The sequence below is a fragment of the Falco naumanni genome, chromosome 9 (genome assembly GCF_017639655.2).
Source record: "Falco naumanni isolate bFalNau1 chromosome 9, bFalNau1.pat, whole genome shotgun sequence".
Classification (NCBI taxonomy): Eukaryota; Metazoa; Chordata; class Aves; order Falconiformes; family Falconidae; genus Falco; species Falco naumanni.
Genome location: NC_054062.1, coordinates 10,836,539 through 10,849,136, shown reverse-complemented (window position 1 = coordinate 10,849,136; position 12,598 = coordinate 10,836,539). Strand labels below are relative to the sequence as shown.

At 38.7% G+C, this 12,598-nt stretch overlaps 1 protein-coding gene across 12 annotated transcripts in view; it reads left to right on the top strand.

The window, feature by feature from the left end:
• Positions 1-12,598, top strand: part of LOC121093728 (spermatid perinuclear RNA binding protein) — an 86,851-nt gene that overhangs the window by 60,672 nt on the left and 13,581 nt on the right. For 3 of the 12 annotated variants that reach the window (XM_040606529.1, XM_040606518.1, XM_040606517.1), the window contains exon 18: positions 909-1,928. In XM_040606529.1, the coding sequence (XP_040462463.1) occupies positions 909-1,003 (95 nt within the window). In that variant the 3' untranslated portion in view covers positions 1,004-1,928. The other 9 variants (XM_040606521.1, XM_040606531.1, XR_005829637.1 and 6 more) reach the window with 8 other exon arrangements.

Genomic DNA, 12,598 nt, shown 5'->3' with positions numbered 1-12,598 from the left:
TTCTTGGAATTAACTGCAGCTGTTATTCTTAAGCTAAGTATTTGTGCTTAGGAATGTGTTTGTATCTTAAATGGTTTTTTCTTCTGCCGTAGCTCTTGCTTTGGTTTGGTGTTGGTGGTACTTTAATAAAAAACGTAGATCTATTGACAAGTAGTGGTGAGCCTGCTGTTGTCATCCATGCGTTAGTGTCAAAATAAAGAGCAGGGTCTCGGGGATGTAGTCAAATTGAGTGGTGCTCATAAATCACTGATATATTTTGCTGGCCTATGGATGAAAGGAAGCCATCACGGAGCAGAAAAAGCATGGCTGATAAGAGCCCATTTTTGTTAATCAAATATACGTTAAAGGAATCTTTCCTCTGCACATGTTTTTTCCCCACCCCTCTTTCGGAGTTCTCCTGATTGGCAACTGTTTGTAGTCTCTTTTTTTTTTCTTCTTTTTTTTTTTAATCCCTAGCTTGTAAAAATTCAAACAAAATATATTCTGAACCAATTCTATACAATGAACATTCATAAGCCAAATAATTCTTATTTCAAAAACAAGGAGGGCGCTATGCTCTTTTCCAACATGATGGCAGTCATTTCAGATGATTTATAGAAGTCATTTTTTTATTTTTTTGTCATTTGTTGGGAGTTACTAACCACATTGTAAACTTGCCCCCTTGCTGCATATTTTACATTTCTCTGCTTTACTGAAAATATGAATGAGCTGTCAGTTCTTTGTTTAGAAAGTGGTAACCTTGGAAGTGTTAGATGTTTCAATACCTTCAAAGAATTAAAAGTGCCCATTTTACAATGAAAATTCCACTTGCAGCTAAAAGAGCAGAGAAATTTAAATGGAGCTTTAGCTTCAGCCAGTCTCTGAAATTAACGTGAAGTTTTTGCTTCTCTGCTCTTTTCCCACTGTAGGTGGTTTTTTCATTGACAGTCCCTATTGCCAGCCTCTCAGCATCGCACCTTTTATTATTCACTTGGGCCCTCAAGATTTCTTCTCTGACTTCTAGAACCATCAGGTTGTGTGGCTCGAAATGGCATTTTGTACATGTCTTAAAAGCAAGAACAAACGTGGCTCGTTTTGAGGTTTCTCAACTTCAGACATGGAATCTGAGCTTTTTTCCTTTTTCCTTTTTTTTAAAGTGTTTTTCTCACTTCTTGAACTTTGTTCCGTTTAATGAAAAGCAATACTTACTCCAAGCCACAGTCCTTTCTTTGGGTACATAGCAATAGATGTGTATATACTTCTGGTTATTTCTTCACACTAGAAGGGAAAGACTGGTGTGTTGGGGGGCGGGGAGGGGGAACCAAACAACCAAACACCAAAACAAGAAACAAAACCTAGCAGAGTGCCTGCTTTAAGCAGAGAATCCTGCATTTACTTTCACTACTTTAAGTACTTCTGAATTTTAATACTATGACTGTATTTGTGTGTTTCCTATAAAACTTGCTACAAAGACTTGCAATGGTCGCTCTGGAGCTGTAGTGCTTTGTACCATTGTGCATGTCAGCAGACATGAAATGTAGCAAAAAGGCAGAAGAAAAAAAATATTTTTTTTTTTCAAAATCTAACTAAATGATATATTGTCTCTCTCTCTCTCTCTCTTCCCCACATCATTAATATGAGGCACAAAAAGGGTAGGCCTGAACTTAACTTTCAAATGGATTGCTTTTGTGTCTCTTAAAATCATCATCAAATGATAGGAAAACATATTTGGTAAACAGCTAGTTCAAAAAACTTTGCTGATCTAAATTTACTGAGTTTTTTTCCTCTTAAATATTTGTATGTTGATACTTTGAGATTGTGAATGACCAATCAGCAATAACTGAAAGGTGAATGTTTTTTTTTAATGGTATTGGAACATCTATATGTTGCAGCTTAAGACTTTTAAGCAGTTTTCAGCAGGTTAATACCACTTTATTCTCATTCTCTCCGGACCTTCATAGCCATATGCACTTGTATAAAATAAGCAGAAATGTAGTGACTGTAAGCTGAGATCGTGATATAAAAGGTAAGAGATTTTATTTTCAGCTTAAAGAATATTTTTATTGCTTTTTTTCTAAAAATCTCATATACCTGTGACAATCTTGTATATGGCGTTTTTATTATGTCTTGTTGAACTAAATGTTTAAACAGGTAATACATAGGTCTGAATTCCAACTTTGTATTTTTCAAGGCCACTTCAAATACTCCCGTTTCAGTTAAAAAAGAAAATATTACTTAACACTTTTAAGAAATTGTTTGGTTTTATCAACAGACTGTTCTCCTTCAAATATTTTTCTCTTGTGTAGCATAAAAAGCTGTATTGATACTGCTGTGTGTCAGGCACTGCATTCCTTGCATACCTGTGGAAAACATTTGGGTAGGTACCAAAGCCACGGCCATGGCCTGCACTGAAAGCCATCCCATGGTTGTAGGTACGTGGGATAAAAATGAGAAGTGAAATGTGTGATACTATCTAACTAATAAGGAGAGAAATTATTTCCCCAAACTATTAAAGCTAAACTGAATGAAGAATGAAAGACTTTGATGATGTTACAGTTAAAATCTGCAGAGATCAAATTACATTAGGCCAAATTAATTAATGAAGCAGCCAGGTTTGCTTTCCTCTTGTGGGTGCAGTGGGAGGGGAGGAAGGCAGGCAGGCAGTGATTTAACTCTGCATGAATAATTTGCTTAGCTGTGGTTTTCTAAAGTTAGAGATTAGGATACAGCCATCCATAAATAATTACTTTCATTTCTGTAGTAAATGTTTTAACAATATTTTACTTGGATTAAAATGGTTTTGGATTATGACCTATATAGTGCACATGATATGTGTAGTTTTAAAATACTAGGTTTTTTTAATTTGCCTTTATATAACCTTGCATTATGCAAAGTTGCATAGAACAGTACCGCACAACTGCAGTACTTGCAGTACTTGAAGTTGCTGGAAACAACTCTTTTTATATAAAAACAGTTTAAAAAAAAAAAGCAAAAGGGAGGGAGTTGATGGTGGTGTTATTAGCATTTTAGGGTCTCAATTCAGAGATGAAAGCATAAAAATCCCCAACTGGTCACAGTTTGTGCCGATGTAAAACAGGAAAACACTTGGTACAGAATATGCAGTAGTGTATCAGGCCAAAAGCTTGTCGTTTTGCATCAAAATGTAACAGCAAAAGTAAACTGTATTCCATTTCAATATTGAAACATCAGATCACTAAATAACTGCATGTGTAGGCTATCCATAACTCGGGACCTGTCTGGATAGAATTCATAGGCTGATGTAGAAAAATAGCTGTTAAATATTGTTAGCTTTGCTACTGTGGGCAGAAACCTGACCCTGCAAGTGGCCTATATATTTGCACCTGGGGAAATGAACTTGAGGAACTGTACGGGTGAGTTGCCCGGGAAAGCACATAACCATTTGATTACATTTGCAGGTGCAATTGATGAGCCATCAGAATGTCCTTCCCATTTGGTGGTGCAGATTTTCATCTGCTGTTATCTTCAAGGTGCAAACCTGGGGCTTGGTTTGAAGCTCACTTAAAATTCAATTAATTCTTTCAGCCTGTCAGGCTAAGCAGTCCTGACAGTGGAGCAGCAGGCTGCTCAGTTTCCTTCGGAAGACAGTATTTTATATGCGTCAAGGCAATGTTAAGGTGCATTATAATGAACTTCTCTTGAGTATTCCTTTCCTAGGCTTAACTGATGTCAGTCTGACAAGCACTGTCCAGTTCAAGGACTGATTAATAAAATGTCTTGCTGACTCTTATCTGATCTGTTTCTTTGTGGCCTGTACTTGGCAGCTTAATCCATTTGTATTGGTTTCCATCAGAACTGCTTTAACTGTCAATTTCCATATTTTTCTGTCATTACCCTTTAGCTCTTACAATCCTAAGCATTCCACTCTTCTGCTTTTTTTAAATTCTCACTTTGTTGGATCTTCTGTTTTTCACTGAAAGGATACTAAATTTCTTTAATGCATTTTTGTTCATAATGCAAGTACTTCTGTCCGAAATTTGTCCCCTTGCCTTTGCTGCACTCCTCCGTAGGAGACAACATTTCCAACGTAAGACTCCTAAATCCTGGGCTTTGCAGCCACTTGGAAACAGTGATAAGATCCTAAGGTCAAAGACTGCCTAGGAACCTGTCTCCTTGACAGTGGATCTTGGAGCAAAACATTCCCGTGTATTGAAGGGTCACAGATGTAGACTCTTGAAGTGCCTAATATATTGGCATTTGAGAGAGCAGTTGAATTCTAACAGTAGGTTTTAACCTAACTGAAATACCAGGCTATCATCTGATGAGTAATTTGGGTAACATCTGCTTGATCAATGTTGCAGCCATCACTGTTTTGCTAAGGCAGGACTAGAAACTCCTTTGTTTTGCATAATACTTGCAGGCTTTCTTTTTTAAAAGCTGCCTCAGAGCATGGTCTAAAGTGCCTTCTCTGTCCGATTAGAGTTCTGGTTTATGGCTACTGAGCTTTCTATTTCGGGATATACCCAACAGCCAAACATGTAAACACAGTTCCGTATGCTTTGTGCAGCTGCTAGTACCCTCGTCTACAATGTTAATTTTGAATTTTAGTTCATCAAAAAGAATTCTGAAAAAGTTCCTTTCAATTAGTACATACATAAATAGCCCACTATGGGAAATCTCTGCCTGTACACTACCCACCTTAGTTTTAACTAACCAGATGATAAGAGTGTATTTTGGGAGATGGTGTCTGGCACTGAGAAGATTAAAAGAAGCCAGAGACTTTATACAATAAAGAATTAACCTGTTTAACATGCTGTCTGTATTGGAGGTGAACAGCATTACCATTGACTTTGGAAGAACAACTGAGCTTTGGGGGCCTACTCAGTTAACACTGAACCAAGTGAGGCTATTTACAGAATGGGGAGATGAAAATCCAGACTGTTCCACTTTTACGACAGCAGTTGTTTGCCGTTAGCTGTGCCTGCATACAAACCCATTATCAGGCAGGTATGTGCTTCCCCTTTCTACTAGTGTGGGTTTCATGGGAGCATATGAGGAAGAAACATGTGTGTAACAGCCTGGTGCATTGCTGACGGGTGTCTGAAGTGCCCTGTGCAGGACAGCGGTTCTCTCTGGCCCATCTCCCCTTCAAAGAATTTAATCCCAGTTGACTTCCTACACAGCTGTAGCACTGGTATAAGAGCAGCACTGGTATGACCTTGCTGTGAGGTCATGCAGTATTTTTTTGTTTTGAAATAGGTGAAAGCTAGACAGAAGTATTGTTTAGAAATTTGTCAGCAAGTGACTTTGGGAGACACGTGGTGTTAGTATACTTATGATACATTTCAGCAGGTAGCTCCACTCCAAAACTGCATAGCTCTGCAAGGAGCTGGCACCTCCACTTCACCAGCTGCAGTGGTCAAAGAACTTAAGTTTTAAACAGCAGTCTTTACAGATGGAAACTCTTAATTAAGGTGCACTGCTAACCATGCCTCATGATGGGCGAGTGGCAGCGGGAATGCTTGTCATTTTCCAAGATGTGCAACTGTGAATTTTGAAGATGTAAGGTATTAATAACAGTAGAAATTCAATCCTACTTTGCCAGCCATATGAGATTTTTCCAGGCATGTTCTATCTAGAGAAGCTTTTAGGCAACCAGATTGGTTTAGAGGGCTTGGCTAGCTGAAGACGTGGTACATGATGCTTCCTGCCATCATGTCCTCTCTCTGCCAGTGCTTGCTGTCTCCCTCAAGCACACATTCAGGAGCTGGAATATGGTGACCTTATTCCTGGGCATTGTGCCAGTGGGATGGAGGGAGGCCAGCCTATACTCATGAAGGGAATGTGGAACACGCGGCCTGTGTTGCCCAAGCAATTTCTGTTGAACACAGTGCACAATCCAGCCCTCACAAAGACAATTTAGTGCCTGGGTAGGTGGTTCCTAATCTATCCAATTTGCTGTCATGTAGCCAATGTGAGCTAATTAGATGATGCAGCAATTGTCATGGCTCCCACTTAACGTGCAGTAAACCCTGCTGCTGTGGTTTTCACTGCAGTTAAATACCTTTGCTTCTGTGAATTCTGTCCTACTTCCCTGCCTTTTCTGATCGCCTTCTAGCATCCCAGTAAATAACTGATTCTCTCTAATTATGGAATTGTTACATAAAAGTGTCTAGATTCTTAAAAACTTTTAATCAGCCTATGAAGAACTTCAGAGAAGCAGGCTTTTCTACAAATATTCAACTTACTCATGTGCCAAGGGACTATTTCTAGTCATTTACAAAGATCTGTGAAAACTACTCTGGTATCTGCGATCTCTGGAGACTAGGATCCCTTCATTTGAGAACACTTGGAAGGAAAAAAAAAGACTTAAAGTGTGTCTTAATAAAAGTCAGTGGCTCAAGGGCACAGAAGGAACTTAACTGGGGGGAATATGCACAAATTAAAACTATTTCAGGCTTTTTACTTTCATTGAACTATCAAGAAGAATTTCCCTGACCGCAAGTTCCTCGTGTTATTAGGAAGCAGAAAATGAAGGAAGAGTGGCATGAAGATTTCTCAAGTGGTCTAGGAAAAAAAAATCTCATATTTGTCGGCTATTCAACTGTAGGACATCAGTCTCCTGGCGCTTCTTCCAGAACTCCAAGATAGCAATAAACATGAGTAGCTTTAACCTACCATGCCATATCCAGTCCTGGGAATGTCCTTGGAGAGTGAGCCTGGCAATCCCTGTCGTTTCAGTCCATTTTTTTCAATCCCCTGAAAGAAAGTGTCACTTTGCTTCCTTTGTAATTCTGCATCTGTACTTCTGAGAGCCCGTAGATTATCAGAGTCTAGAGGTGGGTTTCCTGAACACGTCCCCAGAACTGAGTAAGTGAAAAGCAAGTAGACAATATAGTTATTTCAGTCTTTACTCAGACCAAATTGCCAGTTTGCCTCTTTTGCTTGGTAGGTTAAGATACGATCATTCGGTATAAGAACTTCTTGCCTTCAGCTAAATTCTCGGTAACAGTTGCCTGTTACTTAATAAAGGGAAAAATATGTCCCAGCTTCAGCTGAGTTCCAAGTCACGGTAAACGGCTTACAAAAACAGCTACTATTTCCGGTGGCTCTGGGAAACCACACAAGAACTCCGCTGCAGTGGATTCTTTTGGACACATGATGAGATATGTAAATATGAAGTTCAGAGTGTTGCTCTCAGTTGTGAGGCTGACTAAGACCTCTCCTCTCTGGCATGAAAAGAATGAAAATGAGTTCTCTGCTGGACTCATTGAGGAGTTCTGTTAAGAATGGTTGCACTGTCTTAACAGTAACTCAGCTTGAATGTTCAGGACACAGACCCTCTCAGGCTTCCTGCTGAATAAATCAATTGAAAAATGAGATGCTTTATTGACTTGTTTAAGCAAAGTGAAGGGATATTGTAGTTGCAGCTGCTATCTATAGTACATGAGACAGCTTGTCTAACAGCTCATTTGGTTTCATTCTTCTGTTTTAGCACATCTAGTTTGCTGTGAAACTGATCCTTACTGTAAAGTGGAAATTCTATTATAGTCATTTTAGAACAATCTGCCAGAGAAACTTGGCACTGAGGTCCTATGCCTGTGGATTGTGGCAGCAGTTTTCACCTGTACTTTCTTTTGAACGTTAACCACTTAAGCTAGTAATTAATTGTTTGGCATTAAGACAGTTGTCATCACAAAGCTGTTTTATTACTTAACCCCAGAAGTTCTGTCTCTTTAGCTTTATTTGTGTCATCTAAATCCATACTTATTTATGTCTAGGTTTTCTAGTGCTCCTGAAACATTTTCCTTTTTCCCCATTCTGCTTATGGAAATGGGACTGATTCAGTTGTTCATTTGTAACTGATGTCCAAGATAATACAAAAGCATGAGTAGGACGCATATGCCTGTTCCTCTAGTCTGGGGTCTTCCAGGAGAAAGGGTGCTTTTTCTGCTAGGACTGTCCAACACTGTGTAGGCAATGCAATGCCTTACTAAAAGTAGCTGTGTGAGTGATGTTAAGAGAAAAACTCATCATGCTGTAAGATTTAAATTCAGTAAAGTGTTGTATTTTGGTCTTTTTCTCCAATTCGTGTGGCCATGTGAAGCATTCAGACCACATGTTTACCTTCATGTTTAAGAGGAGATGAATGTCCAGAAGTGGTATGTGGAGATGTGCAGTTCTAAAGCAAATTTCTTATTTTGGATGTTATTTTATCTTGTATTTGGTGCCTTAACTCTGTACAATCTAAGGTCATATATACTGTACCACAGGTAGTTTAATAGTTAAGTGTACTTTAAAAGAACCCAACAAGCCTAGTCTACTTGCAAAGACTGAGGCCTTCTCAGTGGGAGAGTTCTCTTCCATGTTTAATTAATAATCCATTGATAAATAAGAGTTGCAAGAATTTAAAGAGCACATAAAAATTTTAAACACAGATTGAGACTGAATTTCCACCTTCAAAGGTTTGTGGCAATAAGGTAATTAAAGGTACAGTCTCTTCTATGCTGTGTAAATAAACAACATCAAAATGTTTTATAGCTAGCCAGAAGTGCATGTTTGTGAAAACCTCTGGACTGTTATCTCTAGTAGAACAAATTACACTAATTCTAAAAGGCATTAATTGAATGTAATTGGCTAGCCATTCACTGGTACAGGGGAGGGGAGCTGGAATGAGTGAGACTTGCAATTAATTTTTAATTCTGAAATAGCATGTGGACTTAAGTCTCATTCCTGCCTCTTACCTGCATCTAGAAGCTCCAGGTGCCTTATGCTGCTTTGCAGTTCACAAGGTGTAATGCAGCTTCTACTTGAGCACATGCTTGCTGAATGCATCTGGTCCTGGTAGAATGGACTGAGGCAAGAGAGAGAGAGAAAAGAAAACAATGAAGCTAGAATGCCCTTCTCTTGTCTTAAAGGTTGAGCATCATACATGGGAAGTTGGAGGGAAAGTTCCACTGCCTTTTCCAAGTCCATTAATAGAATCTGTGGTAAAATCAGGCAGTTTATATCTACTATGGCAAACCAGGAGCCTTCATATACTAAGAGCAGGGGACATGATACTGTTTTTTCAGTAATTCATAAGAAATTGATGGTTTAAGCTATCTATATAGCAGGCTAAAAGCTGCTAGTAATTTTTTTTTTCTGTTCAGTAAGTAAGTCCAGGGTGGAAGGTTTTCCAGAGGAGGAAGAACATGAGAAATCCAATGAACAAATTCTATTCCCGATGCAGCCCTATCCAAAACAGGGAGACTGCTCCAAGCAGTGTATATAGCACTCAACTGAATTTTGGGAAGGAAAGGAATAATAGTAATTTCCCCTAAAGAAGTACTAGTAACTTATTTCTGCAATGCCCACAGTATTCTAGACAACTTGCTTTTACACAGAACAGCATAGCAACAAGGGGAAGCAGATACTGCTTCCACAACTACATGCAGTAATGTACATATTTCAGGTCACCAATATTGGTGTAACTAGTTATGACAAAGTAGGTTCACCTTACCAGAAAAGCATGTTTTCACATTCTATCCATTTCCTTTTTTTTTTTTTTTTTTTTTTTTTTAAAGCTAGAGGGGAGTTAATTATAGTACTCATCTGTTTCAAAGGGAGTAGAGCAGAAGGTAAGTTTAAACTTCATACTTCCAAGCTGCTATAAGTTGATTAACAGTGTTCCATGGAAACAACCTGATGTACTACTTTATTTTCTTTGTGCTCATTTCTATGTTCTTAGAAAAGCACAAGCTTGTGTAAGCGTAATCAACACAAAGTTACTCAGGGTACTGTGTCATCTCAGCAGCAGACACTAACTGCATCTTAAGTCAATAGGCACATATAAATCAAGCTTAATTAAGAGAAACAGAACATGGCAGGTTTTGCTTCACTACTGGCACTGTTGCAGTTTAATGATCTATGCATACGGACATGTGCGTATTGCTGCACTCTCAACAGAACCTGTAGTCCTGTAAGCATCCTGTAAACTAACAAAGTAAAACGTAGTCAGGAGAGAGAGAAGTCTTCTTTCATTATTTTCACAAAGAAGTTTATAAACAGATGGAAAACAAGAATAATGGTGGTCTGAAGACCAGCATTTACAGCAGTACAGCTTTTGGAAATTTAGTGATTATATGAATTTAATTATGAAAACTCTAATTTGCTGTACAAACTAGTATCACTGCTTCCCTGCTCAACAGGATAAAGACAAGTGTAGTTTTCTAATAACATCTATTGCATGGAAATACACATATACTGGAAGAAAATGGAGGCTGTACTGCAGAGAGCATATTCAACTACAGAGCCATTCTCTGGGCAATGCTGCATAATATAAGAGTGGGTAAATATGCCTTCAGGGACAACACAACACAGAACAGATGTTAAAAAAAAAACAAAAACACACACACACAGAAAAAAGCCTTGAAGCTTTGTCCAGTCATATATTTACTCCTCCCTGAAAAAGGAATAGCTATATTCATATACATTTACTGAGTTATATACATCAGACATCACAAAGGTCCTTAAGGACAAATGTTTTAAAGCCAGTCTCCTTTTGGACAGAAAAGGGAGGAAGTTGACTCTGTCTTCCAGTTCCAAAGTGCAGTGTCTTATTTCTGATCCTAACCCTAAGTCAATATTTATTGATCAAACTGACTAAGCTTTTTAGGTCAACAAGCTCTCTACGAAGCAATTCTGTTCTCTCAAGCCTCTGCAGGGGCCAGCAACTGGTGCTTAACTACTACTTCCACTCCAGAATGTCACCGTTCTCCGTCTGTCCCAGAGCCATTCTGGGACACTTGCACTTGTAAGAGAGCAACACAGCTGGGTGTGGGGTGTGGGGTGTGCTGTCCAAAGTACTAAAATACTACAGCAGAGCAAGTCCCAGTGGGCTGTATGCTTTTTCAAGTCCTGTCCAGTTCTCAGTGACAAAGTTGAGCATGAAACCTGTACTGCCAAACGTACCAGCCCCTTAATGAGAAGGACATCTATGGGAAGCAGTCTCAGAAGTGGCAGTTTTGAGGAAAGGCTGGTGTTTTCCAAGTCCAACTCATAAGCTTTTTTTTTTTTTAAGTGGTTCAGTTTCCACCCACCAAAAATCACCACAGTCAATCAATTAAAACAATTGCTGCTAGTTTGGGCTAAAACATTCCCTTTGTATAACCCAAACTACCACCACCCATCCATCTAAAGAATTCTTTCTTAAGCAAAGAATCCTCAGGAGGCAGAGCCCTACTAAGAGTCTGCACACTAGAAGACAGAGAGGAAATCTGTCAGTGCAGTATAATGTGACTTTTCTGATGACAATTACTTCTACAAGACAAGGAAAAGACAGAGGCAGTGCTTTGGGGCAGTGTTTCATGCTCAGCAAGTTTGTAGAGGGAAGGAATGCAATTCTATAAATCACTTGTACTGTATTTGTTTCTAGACTTGAATGAATTTCACTTTCCCTTTGTGGGTCACCATAGTAAACATTAAAAGAAAAGGTCTATTTTTCTAAATCTCTTTCACCAATAGAGGTCTGACCTGCAGCCAACAGATGGATTTATTTATCCACAGAGGACAGAGTGTTTATTTTTACACTAAGATTGGATATGGCAATGAGAAGTATGACCTTTGAACTATCTAAACCTTAAATACTATGAACAAATTTTACAAATGAGTAATATGGTCGACAATTCCATCTTTCTTCCCAGTAAATCCCTCTCTCAAAAGAAGGTACCCAGAATTAAACTTCCAAATGAAGTACAAGAGATCCTTGTGGTCTAATTACAGACTACTTTCAAAATATTTACCATTTCTCCCAATTTGTAATCTGTACAGAACAAAGATGATTAAACTATTCCTGACTATACCGTAAATAAAGCAACTTCAAACAAAGCAATTTGGCAACAACCTTAGTATTTATAGCATTAAAAATGAATCTGAACGTTCAAATTGTCTTAATTTGGTAGCAATTGAGTGGGAAGAAAAATAACTGCACACTGAATTTTAAATTGACCTGTTATCTACTCACTAGCCAAAAAAGCCTGCAAATGTAAAGTAAATGGAATGCTCTTTGTACATTAAGCTGCTTCCTCACGTGATGCTGTACCCTGTACACTTGGCTTCATTTGGCTTCTGTGTTGTGGTTTGTACGCCAGCCACTGTTATTAACTGTACACAACACTTAGATCTGCACTGTAATCTTGGTTCATTTGCCACTGATTGTAACCCAATGCTACAGACTTCTCTGTATATAAAACCGTTAACCATGTCCCATTTGCTTCCAATAGCATACAATAAAGGCTTATCTCTGTAAACAGGAATTATGGCCTTATGATTGGTTTGGGGGTTTTTGTTTACAGTGAGGAAACTGGCTTTAAGGTTTTTGAAGCCTGGGAAGCCAAACCAGAGAAGTCCATTCTGCTTTAGTCAGGTACATGGGCACAGCAGAAAGGGGAGACAGGCTTCCTAAGGCTGCAGTTTTATCAGAAATTATTACTAGCAAAGTTGTGACTTTGAGATGCAAACATAATGCACATTTATGCTGTAACAAGCAGAATTCAGTCCTTCACAAAGGTGGCACTGAACAGAGTATACAAGAATGAAATTGTGCACAAATCCTTCTGGGTGTTAGCCAATGGAAGCAGCAACAGGAAAACCCAGAGAA